General features: G+C 35.2%; 1 protein-coding gene across 1 annotated transcript in view; it reads right to left on the bottom strand.

Annotated features, from left to right (window-relative positions):
* The window catches only part of LOC134237827 (uncharacterized), a 40067-nt gene extending 26800 nt beyond the window's left edge, over positions 1–13267 (bottom strand). Inside the window, exons 1-2 of the mRNA XM_062719973.1 lie at positions 13199–13267; positions 12350–12503 (exon numbers count right to left, since the gene is read on the bottom strand). Coding sequence (XP_062575957.1) covers positions 12350–12503; positions 13199–13262 — 218 coding nt within the window. The 5' untranslated portion in view covers positions 13263–13267. The remainder of the gene's footprint in view (positions 1–12349; positions 12504–13198) is intronic.
* Positions 13268–23452: the final 10185 nt, after the last annotated feature.

Here is a 23452-nt window from a genome sequence, read left to right as displayed (position 1 = left end):
TTTTAAAGAGTGGAAAGATTTCTCACATTCTGAATCCCACTTGAAAATTACTTTCTTTGCGGTGAGTCTTGTTAAGGGTATTGCAATTTCAGAAAAGTTTTCAATAAATCTGCGGTAATAACCGACAAAACCTAAGAAACTTTTTACATCCCTTTTGTTTTCTGGACGGGGCCAATTCTCAACAACTTTCGTTTTATCTGGGTCATACTGTATGCCCTGATTCGAAACCAAATGACCTAAGTAAGTGACCTCCTCTTGAAACAATGAACATTTCTTTGGTTTGAGTTTCAAACCTGCTTCCCGAAGTTTACAAAATACAAAACGCAGATTTTCAAGAGCTGTTGCAAAATCTTTACCAAAAACGATTATATCGTCGAGGTAACATAAGCATTTTTCAAGACAGAGATTCCCTAATACTTTCTCCATTAAACGTTGAAACGTCGCGGGAGCATTACATAGGCCAAATGCCATGACATTGAACTGAAACAAACCACGGTGAGTTGTAAATGCCGTTTTAATTTTATCTTTTTCGTCCATTTTTATCTGCCAATATCCACTGGCTAGATCTAGCGTTGAGAACCATTTATTTCCTGACAATTTGTCTAACGTGTCGTCAATTCTTGGGAGCGGAAACGCATCTTTTTTCGTGACCGAGTTTAATTTACGAAAGTCCAGACAAAACCTGGATGTACCGTCTTTTTTGGTTACTAAACATACAGGGGCTCGCCAAGGACTGTCGCTGGGCTCGATTACTTTATTTTCAAGCATTTTGTCTAACTCAGTGTCAACGATTTCTCTTTGCTGTAGAGCCATTCGTCGCGGGGGTAGGCGGATTGGAGCACTATCACCCGTGTCTATTTTGTGCGTTACTAGGTCAGTCTGACCAACCTTACCGTCAGGTCCCACAAAAATATCTTGGAACTCGCGTATAAGTTCAACAACTTTTTCTTTCTCTTCGTGTTTTAAATTATCTGACATGTTTTCTATAAGCAAAGACAAATGTTCCGGTAATGTACCAGATTCATTTTCTCGCGACGAAACATCATGAACAATTTCTGAAACTTGTCCAACTGTAGCTAGGACATCATCGCGTTTTAATTTCACTGGTTTTTCGGCAAGGTTTAGAAGTGAGATAACTTGACATTTGTTTTCCGTTTTTACAATTGATTTCGCGACTAAGAGACCTTTGTTTCTTACAAACTTTGACGTCTCGATTATGCCCTGTTGATCAGGACTATAACCCGCGATGTAACCCTCGACTATCATCTCAGAATTTCCAGGAATTGTAACATTCTCGGCGGCTTTTAGAAAAGCAACTCTAGAATTCATGTTTTGGAACAGTTTAATTGAACTGTTTTTTAACTTTAATTTTCTTTTTCGGATGAAAATATCTATTTCATTTTTCTCAAGAAAATCTGTCCCAAGGAGACCATCAATTCCTTCTAAGTCCCCAACAATAAAATTGTGTTCAAATGCATGATTTCCGACTGAAAGTTTAATAACTTGTTTTCCAAACACAACCAATTTATTTCCGTTTGCGGTTTGTAGTACTGTGTCAGTACTTTGAAGCGCGGTTTCTAATTTCAATTGATCATAAAGACTTTTCTTTAGAACTGAAACAGGCGCTCCTGTGTCTATAAGTAGCTGACAATGTTTACCGCCTATGTTTGCTTTGACATATAAACATGCAGTGTTTTTCTCGATGTTCATTGACTTTTGAGAATTGACATTATTCAGATTGTTTGATTCAGTTTCACTTGTTAACGGGCTATTTGTTTCAGACTTGAAAACATGATTTTGGTTTTCATTAGAAAACTCTTTCAACGCGCTGAGATCAGTTACTGTACTTGGATCCGCGCCCGTTTTTGTCTCAGTTGAAACTGGGTCACCAGTGCGTTCTTTTGATTTTGCAGTTGGTCGTTTGTCACTTTTAAAGGCTGACGTTCCGACCTCAATGTCAGCCGAAATTAGTTTAAAGTGTTTGGAGTTTGCACGGGTTTTGAAAATGCCGGTCTTAGATCGGGAAATTTCTTGTAACAACGGCTTTCAATGTGCCCTACACCTTTACAATAATTGCAAATGATTTCCGGTCTGGTTTTATGCTCCTGTGCGGAAGCCTGAGTACCTTTTAATAAATCTTTAATTTCCAATTTAAATTTCTCTAGTTTGCGATCAATTATTTTCTCAATTTCTTCGCGTGTTACAGCAGTTTCTCTTTTCTGAAGCGTGTGCATGGATAACATGCCCTGATCGCGTTCGATCTCTGACTCGCTACACGGTTTTTTGACATGATCAAGAGAACCGTCAAATGCCTCATATTCCATTGCGTATGCGATTGCTTGATCTAATGACAGAGGATGGTGAAATTGAACATGTTTTTTGAGTTCATAATGACCTAAACCATGAATAAAATTGTCTATGATCTGCGCTTCTAAAGCAGAGTATGTGACATGGGGGTATGATTTTAGTGCTAATCTGCGTAAGGCATAACCGAATTCTGCTGCAGATTCTTGTTTCTCGCGTTTTCTGTTTTTAAATTCGCACCTAAACGCTACCTCTCTCTCAACAGGATTAAACCGCCTGCCTAAAACAGATTTTAGTCTAGCGTAATCTTGTAAGTCAGATCGCGTGCATTCACTGAGTAGTTTTTGTGCATGGCCTTTTAAAGACATGATGAGCTGTTGAGCACGTTTGCGTTCATTCCAGCCATTCCAGTCTGCGACTTGTTCAAAGCTAATGATATAGTCTTGCCAGTCTGTCGACCTGCCGTCAAATTTCTCGGGTTCTTTTTCTTTAAATATTTTGTCATTGCTGAGTGAATGACCCGGTGAATAACTAGTATGCAGAGTTCGCATGGGAGTGTACAACTCCTCGTCTCTATAACGCGGCGGATCTACAAATCTATTGCGGTCATTTAAAAGTGTTCGATTTGTATGCATTGGAGTATTAAACTCCACGTGCCGATCAATACTGTGTCGGAGCGGATCTACAAAATTGTTATCATTGAACAATGTTCGACTTGTTTGTCTTGGAGTATTGTACTCCTCGTGCCGATATCTATCTGAAAGAATACCACGCTGTGGCGGATCTACAAAACGGCTATTGTCATTGAACCGGAATCGATCTGATTGACTGTTAAACCTGTTAGACAGGTCTCTGTTCTCGGGCGTATATGAAGGCGTGTCTTCAGTTTTCGACCGATCACTGCTTGCTGATTTGTAATCACTATCAAACTGAGATTTTCTGTCGCTTTTGCCTTTATATTGTTTTAATACGTCATCAATATAGTTCTCAAAATCGCGATTGGATTCATTAAATGAACCTTTACCTGAAAGACCAGGTGCACTCGTAGCCATTTTTAAACAAAAGTTAGAACTGAAAGTTTAACATTGAAACATTGAAAATTGACTCAAATCCTGGTTCAAACGGCACCACTGTAGTAGTTGGGTTCAGCCACTACTGATGTTTAAGTTTTGTACTTCGCGTTGTGTTTTATTTAATATAGATGTTCCCTTCAATAATGTTTCAACCTTTTGATAAACCTTTTATATTTTCTTTCCAGGTAAGTTTGAGCCCGCCTGTAATGAGGCCTGTAGTTAAATAATAAATAGATAATAAAGTTTTAAATCTTTAATAAATTTAACAATTGTATATGAAAATTTCCAAACAACAAATAAATATTCCCGGGGAATGAATGTGGCTTTCGAGAAAAATAACTAAATGAAAAATATAAAGAACTAAGTTAGAAAAATAAAGAATTATTAATCGAAATTAAGTAGGGAAAATAGGGTGAGGCAACTCCTGATAATTACCTTGATGCAAGGCTTGGCTCAGCAGAAGCCCAGAGCACGGCGGTGCTCGGGTTTAAATACTGTTGTTAACAATAGAATAAAAGTAAAAGTCAGCCGTAATGTGATTTGATAATAAATTTAGAAGTAACCAATGAAAAGTCTCGAAATAATATACGCTTGGAAATAAAAGATAACTCTCTTCCGGTTTCATGAATAAACAAATCGAATACGAAGATAAAGAAATTACGTAAAGAAGTAAGTAAACCTTAAGTTAAATAAATAATGTAATGGAAATAATTTATAAAGGATCGATACTACCACATTCTTCCCCCCTTAGACAATTATTATATTTTTATTTATAAAAATATATAATTGAAGATACAAAATATAAATCATAACAAAATATAAATAGGTATAGTGATCAATAATCAATACATTGTCAATCAATAATCACCGATTTTAAGGTCCATATAGATACACTGTGCACAATTCCTTAAAAGTCTGGAATAAGGCAGGTTTCCTCCATTATTTCACAATCGATTCTCTTATTGTTGCGGCCCAGGAGACTTTTGATTACTAATGTTGTGCTGTCCATTTCCCCAGGGAAAATGTCGATCTCTTCATCCCTCGAGTTTGTTCTTTGTTCTTCTTCCAGTGGGAATGGAGCAAATAGATCCTTTACCTGTTCCCGTCTCTTCCTCTGTGATTCCAGTTTAGCTTTTTCAATTTGTTGTTTTCGCTCATCCCTTGAACCGAGTCGATATGGAATATGTCCTCTTGGGTCTATGAAGAATCGATTAGGTACCTCTTTCACTTCAAGGACTCCTCTTTGTTGGCCGTGCGACCTTAGATGGCTCTTCCCTTTGGATTGTATTGGAAATTTCTTATTGCACAACGTGCATCTGTAGAGCTGAACTTTCGACCGATGGACCTTAGTCCAGTGATTCATATATTTCCTAAAGGTTAGGAATCTACCCAGGGATTGACATGCTTCTACCTGACACAGCATACCAGTCGGGCTCCATTGTTCCCTGGTGTCTGAGAACTGTTGCAGTTCTTTGGTTTCTTCTTCTGTCTGAAACTGATACAGTTCCTTTTCATCTGCCAATAAGTCCAAAACATCCATCTACAATGATGATAAAAAATTAAGTTACAAAATGCATTACTTTGACTATTATAACAAGAGCATGTTGACATGCCTCACAAACATATAAATCATTATGACTATTTACACATGTTTAATTAACAAATTTATATTTTATTTACATTTCAGGGAAAATTTTAACCGAAATTTACAGGTCAAGTATTTGTTTTGGTTTGACCACACGACCAGACTTGGTTGTTAACTGGGGAACAGGTCCTACTGGTGAACTGGTATGAGAGACTTGAGATAATTCATTATCAAGGTCACTAAGGTCAGATTCAGACAAGTCATTGTTCTCATTAACAAGCAACCAATTTTCCGGTGGATTACTACCCTGATAGTGTTTGAGATGATCTTTATGTACAGTGATAATCGGAGATGTTGCATCTCTCTGCACTCTACAAACAGACTGTGAAATGTTTTCAATAACTAGGTAGGGGCCTGTCCATCCCAAACCCAATTTTTTATTTGCTTCAGGAGGGTACCAGCGCCAGACCCAATCACCTTGACTAATTTCTCTTTTTTTAAGATGAGCATCATAGTCTCGCTTTTGTCTTTTAGCAGATGAATTGATATTTTCATGAGCAAATTGAAAAACATTTTCCATAGTTTGCCTCAACCATTCTACGTACTGTATTTCACACATTTCATTTTTCTGGTCAGGGGGTAATCCTACCATTAAATCAATGGGGAAACTGTTCTCCCTTCCAAACATCATTAAATTTGGTGAACACCCAGTAGACTTATGTTCTGTGGCCCTGTACGCCATCATTAAACAGGGTAAAAGGTCATCCCAATCTTGAGGATTATCATGAGTAAATATTGAGAGCATTTGTTTCAGGGTGCGGTTGAACCGCTCAACCATCCCGTCTGATTGGGGCCTATAGGGCGTGGTCCTAGTTTTATTTATCCCTAATTTATAGCAAACTGCCTGAAATAGGTCGGATTCAAATTCACGACCTTGATCCGTGTGTATTTGTTCAGGGCACCCGAACCTACAAATAAACTCATTAACAAGGCGATCTGCGACAGTGAGGGCAGTATGATTTTCAATTGCAAAGGCTTCCTTCCATTTGGTGAAATAGTCCCCAATTACCATGATATATTGGTTACCGTTATTTGACACAGGTAGGGGGCCAAAGATATCTATAGCAATACACTGTAAGGGGGCAGTGATTTTGAACTGTTGCAGTTCATTTCTTCCCAACCCGGGGCCAGGTTTACTACGAGCACACAATTCACAAGATTTGCACCACCTCTCTATATCCTCTCGCATGTCAGGCCAATAGAACCGACGTTTAATAACATCTACCGTCCTATCTCTACCAAAATGACCCGCAGTTTGACTAGAATGCAAGTGTTTGAATATTTCCGTTCGCATGTTAGCGGGTGCTTCTAATCGAAGTTCATAGGAATTCCTACAATGTGACTTTTTGTACAAAAGTTCATCGCGAATTTCTAAAAATTCCCACTGCGACCATAAAGATTTTGAACCCTTTGTTAGATTTTCGACCTCGGACTTCGGATTTTGATTAGTGTACGTCTTCAGCAAATTAATGATGGGAGCTATGATTTCGTCTTCATTTTGAAATTTGCGCAAATCGTCATGTGACCATGTATCTAGCCAGTTTACGCGATTAGATTCAGTTGCATCTGAACACGCGCCATTTTCCAAAACTGGATGTAATTGAATTTTGTCAGAACTCTGATCAGTGGTACTGTGATCGACACAGTCAGGACAATCTGATCGTTTACACCGAAGACGCGATAAACCATCCGCGTTCTTGTGTTTAGAACCAGGTCTGTGCTCAAGATCAAAATCATAACACTCTATTACACTCAACCAACGAGCAAGCATCCCCTCAACATCCTTAAAATTCCGCAACCATTTTAAGGGAGCATGATCGCTTCGCACAACAAATTTTCTGCCCAGCAAGTAATACCGAAAATGTCTCAGAAAGAAAACGAGTGCCAAGAGTTCTCTCTTTGTCGTGCAGTAATTTTGCTGAGTATGACTCAGCGTTTTACTGCCGTACGCGATTACACGCTCTTCGCCTTCTTGTACTTGGGAGAGAACACCACCCAGGGCATATCCACTTGCGTCTACGTCAAGTACAAAAGGTCCATTACTATATGGAAATGCCAAAATTGGGGAGGTAATTAGCTTTTGTTTTAAAGAGTGGAAAGATTTCTCACATTCTGAATCCCACTTGAAAATTACTTTCTTTGCGGTGAGTCTTGTTAAGGGTATTGCAATTTCAGAAAAGTTTTCAATAAATCTGCGGTAATAACCGACAAAACCTAAGAAACTTTTTACATCCCTTTTGTTTTCTGGACGGGGCCAATTCTCAACAACTTTCGTTTTATCTGGGTCATACTGTATGCCCTGATTCGAAACCAAATGACCTAAGTAAGTGACCTCCTCTTGAAACAATGAACATTTCTTTGGTTTGAGTTTCAAACCTGCTTCCCGAAGTTTACAAAATACAAAACGCAGATTTTCAAGAGCTGTTGCAAAATCTTTACCAAAAACGATTATATCGTCGAGGTAACATAAGCATTTTTCAAGACAGAGATTCCCTAATACTTTCTCCATTAAACGTTGAAACGTCGCGGGAGCATTACATAGGCCAAATGCCATGACATTGAACTGAAACAAACCACGGTGAGTTGTAAATGCCGTTTTAATTTTATCTTTTTCGTCCATTTTTATCTGCCAATATCCACTGGCTAGATCTAGCGTTGAGAACCATTTATTTCCTGACAATTTGTCTAACGTGTCGTCAATTCTTGGGAGCGGAAACGCATCTTTTTTCGTGACCGAGTTTAATTTACGAAAGTCCAGACAAAACCTGGATGTACCGTCTTTTTTGGTTACTAAACATACAGGGGCTCGCCAAGGACTGTCGCTGGGCTCGATTACTTTATTTTCAAGCATTTTGTCTAACTCAGTGTCAACGATTTCTCTTTGCTGTAGAGCCATTCGTCGCGGGGGTAGGCGGATTGGAGCACTATCACCCGTGTCTATTTTGTGCGTTACTAGGTCAGTCTGACCAACCTTACCGTCAGGTCCCACAAAAATATCTTGGAACTCGCGTATAAGTTCAACAACTTTTTCTTTCTCTTCGTGTTTTAAATTATCTGACATGTTTTCTATAAGCAAAGACAAATGTTCCGGTAATGTACCAGATTCATTTTCTCGCGACGAAACATCATGAACAATTTCTGAAACTTGTCCAACTGTAGCTAGGACATCATCGCGTTTTAATTTCACTGGTTTTTCGGCAAGGTTTAGAAGTGAGATAACTTGACATTTGTTTTCCGTTTTTACAATTGATTTCGCGACTAAGAGACCTTTGTTTCTTACAAACTTTGACGTCTCGATTATGCCCTGTTGATCAGGACTATAACCCGCGATGTAACCCTCGACTATCATCTCAGAATTTCCAGGAATTGTAACATTCTCGGCGGCTTTTAGAAAAGCAACTCTAGAATTCATGTTTTGGAACAGTTTAATTGAACTGTTTTTTAACTTTAATTTTCTTTTTCGGATGAAAATATCTATTTCATTTTTCTCAAGAAAATCTGTCCCAAGGAGACCATCAATTCCTTCTAAGTCCCCAACAATAAAATTGTGTTCAAATGCATGATTTCCGACTGAAAGTTTAATAACTTGTTTTCCAAACACAACCAATTTATTTCCGTTTGCGGTTTGTAGTACTGTGTCAGTACTTTGAAGCGCGGTTTCTAATTTCAATTGATCATAAAGACTTTTCTTTAGAACTGAAACAGGCGCTCCTGTGTCTATAAGTAGCTGACAATGTTTACCGCCTATGTTTGCTTTGACATATAAACATGCAGTGTTTTTCTCGATGTTCATTGACTTTTGAGAATTGACATTATTCAGATTGTTTGATTCAGTTTCACTTGTTAACGGGCTATTTGTTTCAGACTTGAAAACATAATTTTGGTTTTCATTAGAAAACTCTTTCAACGCGCTGAGATCAGTTACTGTACTTGGATCCGCGCCCGTTTTTGTCTCAGTTGAAACTGGGTCACCAGTGCGTTCTTTTGATTTTGCAGTTGGTCGTTTGTCACTTTTAAAGGCTGACGTTCCGACCTCAATGTCAGCCGAAATTAGTTTAAAGTGTTTGGAGTTTGCACGGGTTTTGAAAATGCCGGTCTTAGATCGGGAAATTTCTTGTAACAACGGCTTTCAATGTGCCCTACACCTTTACAATAATTGCAAATGATTTCCGGTCTGGTTTTATGCTCCTGTGCGGAAGCCTGAGTACCTTTTAATAAATCTTTAATTTCCAATTTAAATTTCTCTAGTTTGCGATCAATTATTTTCTCAATTTCTTCGCGTGTTACAGCAGTTTCTCTTTTCTGAAGCGTGTGCATGGATAACATGCCCTGATCGCGTTCGATCTCTGACTCGCTACACGGTTTTTTGACATGATCAAGAGAACCGTCAAATGCCTCATATTCCATTGCGTATGCGATTGCTTGATCTAATGACAGAGGATGGTGAAATTGAACATGTTTTTTGAGTTCATAATGACCTAAACCATGAATAAAATGGTCTATGATCTGCGCTTCTAAAGCAGAGTATGTGACATGGGGGTATGCTTTTAGTGCTAATCTGCGTAAGGCATAACCGAATTCTGCTGCAGATTCTTGTTTCTCGCGTTTTCTGTTTTTAAATTCGCACCTAAACGCTACCTCTCTCTCATCAGGATTAAACCGCCTGCCTAAAACAGATTTTAGTCTAGCGTAATCTTGTAAGTCAGATCGCGTGCATTCACTGAGTAGTTTTTGTGCATGGCCTTTTAAAGACATGATGAGCTGTTGAGCACGTTCGCGTTCATTCCAGCCATTCCAGTCTGCGACTTGTTCAAAGCTAATGATATAGTCTTGCCAGTCTGTCGACCTGCCGTCAAATTTCTCGGGTTCTTTTTCTTTAAATATTTTGTCATTGCTGAGTGAATGACCCGGTGAATAACTAGTATGCAGAGTTCGCATGGGAGTGTACAACTCCTCGTCTCTATAACGCGGCGGATCTACAAATCTATTGCGGTCATTTAAAAGTGTTCGATTTGTATGCATTGGAGTATTAAACTCCACGTGCCGATCAATACTGTGTCGGAGCGGATCTACAAAATTGTTATCATTGAACAATGTTCGACTTGTTTGTCTTGGAGTATTGTACTCCTCGTGCCGATATCTATCTGAAAGAATACCACGCTGTGGCGGATCTACAAAACGGCTATTGTCATTGAACCGGAATCGATCTGATTGACTGTTAAACCTGTTAGACAGGTCTCTGTTCTCGGGCGTATATGAAGGCGTGTCTTCAGTTTTCGACCGATCACTGCTTGCTGATTTGTAATCACTATCAAACTGAGATTTTCTGTCGCTTTTGCCTTTATATTGTTTTAATACGTCATCAATATAGTTCTCAAAATCGCGATTGGATTCATTAAATGAACCTTTACCTGAAAGACCAGGTGCACTCGTAGCCATTTTTAAACAAAAGTTAGAACTGAAAGTTTAACATTGAAACATTGAAAATTGACTCAAATCCTGGTTCAAACGGCACCACTGTAGTAGTTGGGCATTCAGCCACTACTGATGTTTAAGTTTTGTACTTCGCGTTGTGTTTTATTTAATATAGATGTTCCCTTCAATAATGTTTCAACCTTTTGATAAACCTTTTATATTTTCTTTCCAGGTAAGTTTGAGCCCGCCTGTAATGAGGCTTGTAGTTAAATAATAAATAGATAATAAAGTTTTAAATCTTTAATAAATTTAACAATTGTATATGAAAATTTCCAAACAACAAATAAATATTCCCGGGGAATGAATGTGGCTTTCGAGAAAAATAACTAAATGAAAAATATAAAGAACTAAGTTAGAAAAATAAAGAATTATTAATCGAAATTAAGTAGGGAAAATAGGGTGAGGCAACTCCTGATAATTACCTTGATGCAAGGCTTGGCTCAGCAGAAGCCCAGAGCACGGCGGTGCTCGGGTTTAAATACTGTTGTTAACAATAGAATAAAAGTAAAAGTCAGCCGTAATGTGATTTGATAATAAATTTAGAAGTAACCAATGAAAAGTCTCGAAATAATATACGCTTGGAAATAAAAGATAACTCTCTTCCGGTTTCATGAATAAACAAATCGAATACGAAGATAAAGAAATTACGTAAAGAAGTAAGTAAACCTTAAGTTAAATAAATAATGTAATGGAAATAATTTATAAAGGATCGATACTACCACAAATGAATAAGAGATTAAAATCCTTTATTTTTTGATAACTGTTTGAAAATCTAGGTTCTCTGAATTTAAAACTGACTAACAAAAAGATTGTTATTTAAAATTCAAAATTGAACCAGTAATTTTTTTGTAACTCTACTCATGGCTATAAGAAAGATGCGCTTATATATGTACTGGGGTGGGTGTTTGAAACACTATAATCAAAACTAACATTCCATTTGGTTTTTAATAATAAAATTAAATTTCCTTAATAAACAAGTGAATCCTATCGTTAGTTTGACGTTTTTAACCTTTCTTTTCATAGATAAAAAAATCCCTCCATTATTATAGTATGGGGAAATTTTTATCTATGAAAAGAAAGGTTAAAAACGTCAATCGCCTGTGGTTCATGTGTCAAAATGTATGAAATACTTCAGGAAATATATCTAGCAATATAGGGAATTTGCGGCAACTGTAGTACGTAGTTTTTATTCATTCACACAAGTATTTGTAAAGAAAAGGGATGAAATGTTGAATATTAAATGCGTTTAATTGGCGATTGCTTTCAACGACCTTATTTTATATATCATGATGAAGCAAAACTTTAGTTCTGAGGAAAATCTGGCTTTATGAGTTCTATAACAGAGAGAAGAATACACATGAAATATAAAAAATGGTAAGAAAATTGCGTTAAAATGTTTGTTAGATGTATTGTTTCATAAAAACATGCAAAAATAGGACAAGACAAAAATTAAAGATTGTTTACATTGCATACGTATGATCAATGTATTGTTTTCATGTTGGCATATTGTGCCTGTCTGAGTCTTTGGACTAATACTAGTTAGATCCTGCTTCTCTCTCTTTTTTAAGTAATTTTTTTTTCACAATATTTTCACAATTTACTACTAAATACTTAAGCACTGATGACATCTGTTTTCTTTTCTTCTTCTTTTTTTAATCGACATAAACTAATCATGGAACTATTTTTGAATTCCGTACATAGAAACAAGAATCAACAATACATTCATTTTCGAGGCTTTGTTTTTTTTGTTTGTTTGTTTTTTTTGTTAATGACTGATGAAATATCTTGCTTGTGTCAAAAATTTTTGAATAAAATTAATTTCTAATAGACGTATTGGTTTCGAACAGTGTACCTTTCGATACACATGAGCACTTCTCCAACGATACAAGCAACCTCTGCAAGGACAGCAAAGACAAAAGACACATGTAAATGGCCGCCAGGTACGACTGTCCGGATCAGAGACAAAGCTCCGGAGACTCCAGCTATTATAACGAAGAGGAAAAAGACTGAAAAAGAGAAAAAAATACTTTGAATACTTCTTTATTTTGCACATTTCCTTTAAAGAAGTGAATATGCATATTTAACACTTGCCAGGCTAAGTTAAATCTCTAAATTAAAAGAAAATTTAAACACTACAAAAGAATCACAGAATTCATCCCAATAAGAAATTTTGACAAAGTTTTCCATGACGCCAATTTTAACTTGTTTTTATATGTTTAATTTTATCTCTAAATCATAAATACATCGCATGAACATAAACGAGACCGAGGGGGAGGTGTATTTTTTGAAACAATCATCAAAATGAAAAGTAAAATGCGTAGGTTTACTAATTTTCTTCTTTTTGTTAACCATTTAAAACTTTTTACGCTGGCGATAGGGGTTGGGGTGGGGGTCATCCATTAAGTCGAATGCTAATTGTTAGGCCATTAATTAAACACAGAAATGTTGAAAAAACTTTTTTTCCTTTAGCCTGATCTTGACAATGAGCACACTGCGCTTATGACCGATCTACAGGGGATGCTTACTCCTCCATGACACTTAATCCCACCTCTGATGTTTTTGGAGGCCTGTGTTTGCTCTCCATCTGGTCTGCATCGTTGCAATGGACCTTTGAGCTTCGTAGATGTTTGTTTTATCTCCATTTTTCATTGCAAGTTCCCTGTAAGACTTAAATATTGTGACACATTGGTCTATCACATACCTGCAACAGCATTGGCAATCATGCTCACTGCCAATAAGATGGTTTTGTCTTTAAGCCGAAACATGTTTAGACCCAAGGTGACTACTGTTATTATAAATAAATCCAACACTATGACTGCCGCTGCTTGTAGCGTCCGCAACAAAGCTAACAGACAAATGAAATTCATGAAAATATAATTATGTTTCATATATCAATATTATTTTTCTCTCAGAAGAGCAGAAGATTAATACAAGTAAAATACTGCCTTCTCGAAGCTATTTGTTTAAAAGTCGGCTTTTTACGATTTTTAATTTTAAAAAATGAAAGTAAAATCTGATTTATAGCATAAAACCTTCATGTTTTTAACAGTGAATGAGACTATGTGAACTAAAGTGAGATATAGGGTGTTGCTTTTTGCTGATTATTTTATTTAAGCACTAAGGATCTATGTTCTTTCTTAAAGCATTCTACCTTTACTTTCTTACCAAAATTAAGCGGCGTCAGGAATGGATAAATAAGGACGCTCGCACACCAGGTTTGATAATCAACGTCCCTGTACACATTTAGTTTGTTATCACAATAATTCCAGATACCAAGGCTGGTAAATCGGTCTCCCTCAGATTTGTAAACCCAGTATGGGGATGCTAAAGCAATGAAGTAAAATAAAATGGCAGCGAACAGCAGAACAAAGCATCCCCGAAGAATCTTGGATGTACCTGAGGGCCTGCAAAAAGACTTAATTCTAGCAAATTGATAATGGTAAGCTTAAGGATAACGAACAACGATCGATCTCAAAAAATTTCATACACTATAAAAATATGTGAATTTTAAGAGGGCATAAACACGGACCCCTGGAAATACCAGAGGTGGATCAGGGTACGTATGAGGAGTAAGCATCCCCTGTTGACCTTTAATACCCCTCGTGACTCCTATGTATTGTTTAGGAAGACGAAACTTTCGGTAGTTAATTCAGTATAAAAAAAACCTAAGGACTAATAATTCTATGAAACATTTCAGCCAAAAATACGACCCAATGTCAGGTTAAATTGCGAACAAGGTCATTATAGGACCATAAAATTTACCAAATGTCGACTTTAAACGTGGTTGTTGAAATTCAGGTAACATCAATTTATCAATGAGTAGCATGAGTCGAATCAAAAATTGATAGTTCTCAGGGCAAATTAAACTCTGAGTGAGAAGAATGAATGAGTGAGTGAATGTTTAACAAAAATCTACAATGGAATGATACAAAATTGAAGTACACTCATGTTTAAAAAAATAATAAAATAAAACAAAACAAAACAAAAAAAGACATTGAGTAGCGAATAAGTTGGAGGATTAAACACTATAAGCAGGTGATAGTGTAATGATACCGCATAAATAAGGAAAGTTGATAATAAAAATTAATGGCTGAATTCAACTAGTTTTCATACATTTTAGTTGTTAGTTTGCTTTTTGGATATATGGAGTTGACATACGAGTGGCAATAACTATCAGATAATTTGACTCTCTTCATTTAGATAATGTAATGCAAAGTAAAATATAAATTTTAACATTACAGAATTGGTTTTAGTGAGCTAACATTTTGCTTAAAGGTGCATGGACACAGATTTGAAGTGGACATTTTAATAGCATTTCACACAAAAATATATTTAAAATTTTATTTCATCCTAAAGGTGCATGGACACATATTTATAGTTCATATTTTCTGTATAATATTACGGCTTATATATTTTAATCTTATTTCATCTTAAAGTTATTGAAACTTCAAATTTTTTGAATGGGTTTAATTGACACATTCTTGCACTCTCACAAATTTTACTTTTATACTTAATACTTAGGAAAAGTGGCAATCTTGTAAAATATATTTTCATGATTGATTTGTACGTCAAATCTATATATGTTAAAAATTTGTTTATCTTAACAAGCTACATATTTTGACAGTAAGTTCTGGACAGTTGTGCATAATGCCTTGTATATTGACTTATTAAATCTTTTTCACGATTCTTTTTTTATTATTTTAAAAAAAATGAATTAATTCAGGAAGTAAAATTATGACATTTTATATGATTGATTTTCCTTATAAAATCGATAGCAGTTTTGTTCTTTTATGAGGAATGGTTTTATAAAAGGTTGAAAATTCATAACTATACTATCGAGATTGAAAAGTTTTGTGATTTTAACAAATTCTTTAAAAACTTTTGAAAACAAAAAAAATTCAATTAGGAGACAATACAAAATAGGAGCAGAGCAAACAATGACCTCTTAAACATCAGAGGTGAGATCAGGTGCCAAAGAGGAGTGAGCATCCCCAGCCGACCGGTCACACCCGTTGTGTGCTCCTTGTCATGATCGGGAAGTAACGGACAAAAATCCGTCGTCAACTCAGTGTATAAATAATGGACTTACAATTAGTACGAAAAACGCCAGTCAACATTTGACTCAGTGATAAATCGTATTAAAGTATTACGTTTTATTTTAGAATTCCTGATCGAAAGGAAAGCGATTATAAGTTTGCTACTTTACCTTTCTGAAACACTGTTCTTCATGACTGCCTTCTTTATGAATACTAAGATCTCTTGTATACATTAATTATATACACACCCTATGAATGTTTTGAGACACGTGAGACACGTGATCTCTCTTGACCTATTCAAAGGTCGATGCTGAAAAACATTTTTAGAGAGGAAACTCGGCAGTAAACGTTATTATTTTTTTCTACTAAATATCATAAAAAAATGTACTGTGCGGAAACTCAACATTGCAAACTAAAACTATAAACCCTAAAAACTAAACTATAAATAAACTTTAGATTACAAAATAAAAAAGTAAAAAGAAAAGATTTCGGAATGAGCATTGTCAGGAAGTTAGTTAAAAGAAATCTTTGTCTCGGGACAAGTTAAATTGGGTTCCTAGGACGATATCAGTTTAAAGAGTACGTTCTTTCTATAAGGACGTGAAATCATGAGTCCTTTCACAAAGTGCAAGCGTGTGAAAGCTTCAGCGCAGTCCAGTAGCAAAAAGCCACATCGTGTATACTATTTAAGGAGAATATAATTATCTTGTGAAATTAAGAAGTCTTATACAAATGTGGGACCTTGTTTGATCAAACCTGACATATGATTCTGCATATCTGAGTTTGCCATCATCAAAGCTGTTATTGATTTGTCGGCAGTTACCTCTTCCAAATCCATGATTTGTCTCACTGGACCCGCTTTAGTCAGAGTTAATGATAACTACCAAGGTTTTATGCTTTGCTGAATTTAGAAAAAAGATTCCAAAAATATATGTGTGCAGAGATGCATAGCTGAAGAGTAGAGGATTTGTTTTGAATACATGCATATTTTGTAGTGTGGATTTGCTCCTTTTACCCATACATCGGTCGAACTGTTTCAAATTTATTTAAATTGCGATAAAATAATAGATATAAGATATACCGGAAGAAATGCAAACGTAACATTGAGCGTAAGCATTTATTATGGACCTGCGTTATTTCAAAATAATAAGGGAAATGCCCCTGGATAAAGGGAAACCAAGATATCGTTACAATATGCGTAATTAAAAATGATATCTCCAGTCAAATGGTGAACAAAGATTGCATAAAACTGAAATATTATCTAATTTACTTAAAAAAATTATTAGCATTTAACTGCAATAAATATATCAGATAATAAAAATACACTTTCACTGTTACACAGAGATCATATTACCTGTTAACATTTAAAACACCAAGATGTATTCAACTTTTTTATATAAAAATTACTCCGAAGACTACATAAATGCTGTCAATAAAAAAACTCCAGCATCATTTGAATGTCAACTTATTAGTGTAATTGTGTTTAAAATCAGAGTGATTTTTAAAGAGATAGTTTTGTCTATGACTAGTCACAAAATGTGAAAATAACCGAGTACCGTTTTTATTAAAGAAGCAGCTGTCTATGATATCAAAAAGTTTTGTCAAGAATCATAAGTTTACGAATATAATTAGCAATAATTATAGCAAGTTTTCGAATCACAGACTGATGAACGCATCATATGTCGAGAAGTACATGTATATTAGATGAAGGGCTAAATATAAATATAAAGGGGAAGTCTTGCATGTTGTAAGAATGGATAAAGAGTTTTAGATATGCTACAATGAATATCATGCAGGCTCCATTAAATGCTCAACCATGTCAATCAAGATCATTTTGTTATACTTCTCGCCAAAATATACATGAAACATATGGAGATAACAAACTGTATTCAAAATAAAAAGTCCATAAACCTATACAGAATAGGAGCAGAGCAAACACGGATCTCCAAGACATCAAAGGTGGGATCAGGTGTCATTGAGCAGTGAGTATCCCCTGTTGACCGGTCACACCCGCTGTGTACTTCTTGTCATGATCGGAAAATAACAGAAAAATCGGTCGTCAATTCAGTGTATAAATAATGGACTATCAATTAGTATGTAAAACGTCAGTCAGCATTTGACTCAATGATAAAGTGTATGTGCTGACAAGGTTATTGTATTGACCACAGAACCTACAAAATGATGATTTTAAACGAGACTGCTTTTATTCTTGTTTCATCAATTTGTTTGTTAATAAATAACCTCGTTTTTGAAATGTCCATACATGGAGCATGCTCTTGCATATCGAATCAACTGAGACATAAAAACTCCGTATGCAGGTGACTAAGGTTTATTGCTTCATAAGTAAGAGAACTTGATTAGAAAGTTTAAGTCATCACGTTTATCACAGAGTTTGGTTCTTAGATTACAATTAACGTCTTTTTCAAGTAAAATATCTAAATATGAAACAGAAGTGTCATACTCTATGGTATCTTTTATCTCATATTCACCGGGATATATCGTATCGACATAAGAACGGAAATTACCATTGTTAATTGACAATGCGTCATCGACATATCTAAATGTCGTAAATTTATGCAAATTTATTTTCTTCTTTTCACATACAAGATTTTGGACGAATTCTGCTTCATATAAATATAAAAAGAAATGTCTGCTAATAACGGGGCGCACTTGGTACCCATGGAAATTCCAATGGATTGTTGGAAGATCTGGTCTCCAAAAACCACATAGATATTGTCAATCAGAAACTCAAGCATTTTTTTATATCAACTTCAGAGCACTTGTGAGGACAATAAGAGTATTTTCTTAACAAAATAATTTTGTAAATGATTAATGACAAGGTAAGTAAATTTATGAGTTCCATTTATTATTTAAAAAGCAGCTGTCGATGATATAAAAAAAATGGATTTTTATTTATCGTGGGGAATGACTGTATATAAAGTTGAAAAGTCGTAAATTTTTAAGCTATTGATTTTGATAAAATCTTGTGATTTTAAATTGTCCAAAAGTTCGTGGAATTTTTAATCTTCCACATATGATTAACACCACTTTTTGAATATATTGTTGCACAGTACTCTTGAAGTTTCTCCTTCACTGCTGTTAATATCTTAGTGAGGAGTAAAGAAGGGGACTTGATTGAGCACTTACTGGAACCCGCTATGTATCTTGTTTGTAAGGATATTTTTAAGTATTGGAATCAAATATAGATATGGTAGTTCAAGTTCATTTTGGTCCTTTGGGATCTTAAAATATTCAATTTCTTCCTCAGAAAGGGAACTTTGAGTATTAGTTGGATTACCACGTGTAGAATTAATCCAAGTTCTTCTAAAATACAATTTAAATAATGAGCTTTACAAACGAAGATAATTTTGTTACCTGCTTTGTCAGCAGGGACCAGTACGTACGGATCATGTAATCTATCTAATTCCTTTTTTTACTTCTCCATTGTTGAATACAAGAGCAAGAGCAAGATTTTCCAGAAAATTAAGCAGATCATAGTCGTAAAAAGTTTTTTTCAGTGCGTTACATATTACATATTATTTATATCTACCTACGTCAGAGTACTTGATAGGGAGGGATTTATTCATCTCAAGAACAAGTCATTATTAACAAAAACAAACAACACACTGTAATTTTTTTTAGCGTGCGAGAAATATTCGCGAGTTTTGCGACCTACTTTAAGTCGCAAATTTTCATGGCCGCGAACCGATTATTTCGCTTTGTTATTGTAGAAAATGTTTCCTTATTCGTGCAAAATATTCGTAGCAGATTGATTTCAAACTGACGAATCGCGAATAAAAGATGACTTGAATAATAGTCAAAATAGCTGAATACAAAACAAAATAAATACAAAAAGTGTATGTTAATTTTAACACTGTTTATTCGAAAAATCAAAATATTTTTAAAATTGAATCAATTCAAACACACCATGTATTCCTCTATGAAATATCATTTTACCAACAATTTAAATTATTCTCAAATAGAGACGTACTCAAAAAAAGATAAGTTAGAAAAACAATTATGTAAGAGAAACCAGCATGATGTCATTGCCGGAAAATATTCCCAATGCTAGGGAAAAACTATGTACAGGGAATTTTTTGCTCCTGTTTAATTTTGGCCCACTTCTCCCTCGTCGAAAATGGGCGAAATTAAAACGAGGCGAATTCAAAGTAAACAGTATAAAATCTTAAACAAAAATCTTTCTAGGCGAATTTAAAACGGGGATAATTACTTGTCTCCAAATGTAAAAGGGCGAAAATAACACGGGGCGAAAATAAATCTGTATACAGTAACTTTACAAACAATATATGAATAATATTGGAATTGGAATTCATTTATAAATGTATAATGAAATGATGAAGATTAAAAAAACAGTGACCAAGCTGAAAAAAATCTATTAACTATACTAATCAGTGACGAGGGCATCTGAAAATTCGACAGGTGGGATCAGGAGCCTGAGAAGAATAAGCATCCCCTTTTGAACAAGAAAGTGTTCATTGAACAGAGAAAAAATCAGAATGAAAATTTTTGAAATAATGTCCAAATACAGTACATGATACAGGGAACAAATTAAATTGCTATATATTATTATACGTAAATTAAAAAGAAAGAAGTAGTAAATACAATTGTCTTTGAACCACGTAATGCAGTAGTAACAATTCCTATAACGCTCTTTAAAATATTTAGAGCTTAATCTCACCTGAAAAGTCAAAGCACAATACATTCAAGTTTTATTGTCACAGAGAAATAAATTAAGTGGGAGTCACGCGAACGCCGACATGTTCTTTAATCATCAGAACTTCTGCAACAATAGAGACAACCATCACACCAATACTTAATCCATAGGCAAAGTCCAGCTGGGCCCCGGGGACGTAGAACTGGACATGGTGGAAATTCCCGGCGTAAGCAGTGGTAGCAACGAGTAACAGAAGTACTAAAGTAGAACAAACGTATTTTTGTTTACCAGGAAATAAGCGATTATTGAGGTTTTTTAAAAAATATTAGTTGCATTTTGGACTCGTTCGACCATTGGTCTTAGTTAGAGTATTTTCTCTCTTTGCAATCTTTGCAACACAACAAACCAGAATTTCATTTAACGTTTTCCCTTTCAGTGGTAAAGTTTTAAAGATTCGGTACTGAAACAAAACTAGGAATCGAAATGATAAATCCCATTCTGTCCTCCGGAAGCTTTGTGTGTGATAAATACTTCCTGTTTAGTTCACCCTTTCGATCCTCAGAGATCACGTGATAATTTAGGGTATATAAGCAGCGATATACGAGCTCTTAGTCAGTTCCAGACTGAAGTCGACACCGATCAGTTGTTTCCAGTAAGGTGAGAAACGTAAACTTGCTTAACAAGTCTTATGTGCCTGAATAAGGCTTTCGAGACTGTTGTATTTTTCTGCAAGTTGGTAAATATTTATTTTGTTTGCTTAGCTACGAAGCGTACGCGCTCCAGGACAGTATTGGATTTTGTATATATTGATAATTAAAATCCTTGATTGAGAAATTTATAATTATTTGATTTATTCCTTCAATTGCTCAGGCAGAGCAACCGAATCTTCGAACTCAGAAACGTTACAGGTACCGCCATGTATAAATAACCTCCTTACTCCTCAGCTCTGGAGGAAACGCTCTAACCACTGCACCAAGCAGACGACATCTGTTAGTTTAAGTTAAGAGTAATAAGGAATTAGTAGGACTGATTAATTCATTGAATGTTCTTAACGTCCCGTTCCAGAATTTTGTCACTCGTTAAGAGACGTCGCCATATGACTGCAAAAGGCTTCATATTTTGACCTTTACTTGGCCCTCAGGGCCATTGAGCAGTGAGGTTTCTTAATCGTCCCAACGCCTACCATAACGGTAAGTCTCATCTGAAAGCTTAAGATCTGAACAATAGTGGTCCATTCAAAATATTTTCACCCTGATGTTTTATTTAAAGGTTTCTCTCTTAGTTTCGTTTCTTGCTGTAGAAAGAAATTATATTTCAAATCCATTATATGATTAGAAGAAAAAAATTTGCAATATATCTGCAGTGCCGTTCAAGGTTATGCTAGTTGTCAAAGAAATTCCTTGATAATTTTGACATATTTTACGGCCGAGCATGTGGGCTGCCCCCATCATTAAAACTAAAACGACAATAACCAGAACTTGAAGCCCAAGTAATAAACCTGAAAAAGAAACAGAGATCGGCTTGTAAGGTGTTTGATACGCTACATATTTGGTTGTTATCGATCCTCTCTTGAATAATTGTTTCAAGAAGTGTAAATTAAAAAGTTTATCTCAATACATAATAATTCTAAAGAGGAAGTTAACATCGTACTGTGTCAAGATGTCATAAAATGTATATGATAAACTGCAGTATATATTTTTTTGATCTTACTTTATTTGATAAGCCTGAAGTCTAAATCAATACGTACCTTTTTGAACATCTGTCAATAAATGGAATTGGCCAATATTATGGCACTCAATTTGAGTGACATTGGTCACGCAGTACATCCATACTCCAATGCTAACCTGTACATCTTTGCTGGTAACTCCATATGCCCAGTAGGGGGCTGCTAATCTAGTAACGTACAGAAAAAGAGCAAAAAACAATAACCCAAAACTTATCGGTGAAAATTTTGGACGACCAGCAAAGTTCCTGAAAGAAAAATTATAAATTTTAAATTGAATTTGTAATTAACTTACGGAAAACATTCATAAAAGTATATTTAAACACAATAAGTTATGGGCATAGGCATCAAAGAGGTAGGATCAGTTTCCATGATTTAGTAATTAGAATCCCAATCGACCACAGCCAAATTATGGCTTAACATTTTGCCTCGTTGTGTAAAGAAGTCATTTTTAGATGATAAGTAGTCCTCACTGAAAACGACAAAAACGATGACGTTGTAAAACGTAATGGAGCAGCAGAAAACAATGCAATTTTGTATTATACTAGGAAAAAATTCTAAATAAACTCTAAAGCTGTTGGAAGAATCAAACAATATTTCACAAGCGAATCGTGTATCTCTGTGTGTAAATAGAACAGGTGGTATTTGAGTGACAGAGACGAGAATCTTTGACGAAACTGTTGAACTGTAAAAATCTGAACAAAAACTTAAATGGTGGAACGTCAAGGAAAGGCATAGGCGCTTCAGCGGTGCTGATCTTGTGAAAGCACGGTTAGGTGGTAAAAGAAATTAAAAATTATACAACTTGAACAATTGTTAAAAAAATAAATGCCAAGTGATAGAAAAGGGGATTTAATGAATGGGTTTTTGACTATACTGTGTGAAATGTATAAGGATAGTACTTTTGAGAAATTCTTGACGCTATGTTTTTTATGTTACATTGCTGTTTATTGTGCTCCGTGGTTACAAAACATAATTTAGAATGAAGGAAATTTATTTCCATTATGTCGATTTGAATAAAACTTTACACATCAACAAAACAAGTATTTTTACACATGATACTCTGCTAATCTTAAATTTCTTGAAAGTAGAAGGTGTCAATTTTTCGTGGTTTGAGGAAAATATATTGGTTGGTGGAGATATAATTTCGTGGATGAAGAAAAGTTGAGTAGTAGTATATGTAATATATATATATATATATATACATGTATATATATATATATATATATATATATATATATATATATATATATATATATATATATATATATATTTCGTGGTGGTCTTTAATTCGTGGGTCTCATCATACCTTGAAAACAACGGAAATTAACAACATGAAATTTAGTGATTTCACAATATACGAGATTAAATGTTTCTTGAATTGAATTTCTTTGATTTATTCTGCTTTCATCATTTTTGTGATCTGATGTCAAATGGCTTTGACCATATCTTATGTTTATTTGAATTTTGCACTGCTATGTTGCAGCATCTGTCGTTTGTGTAACTGCCAATTCATATGAG

Source organism: Saccostrea cucullata, unplaced genomic scaffold (assembly GCF_032062105.1).
Source record: "Saccostrea cucullata isolate Sc308-1 unplaced genomic scaffold, CSIRO_AGI_Scuc_v1 ctg454, whole genome shotgun sequence".
Taxonomy (NCBI): Eukaryota; Metazoa; Mollusca; class Bivalvia; order Ostreida; family Ostreidae; genus Saccostrea; species Saccostrea cuccullata.
The sequence above is the reverse complement of the archived record's forward strand: the minus strand, read 5'-3'. Positions and strand labels throughout refer to the sequence as shown.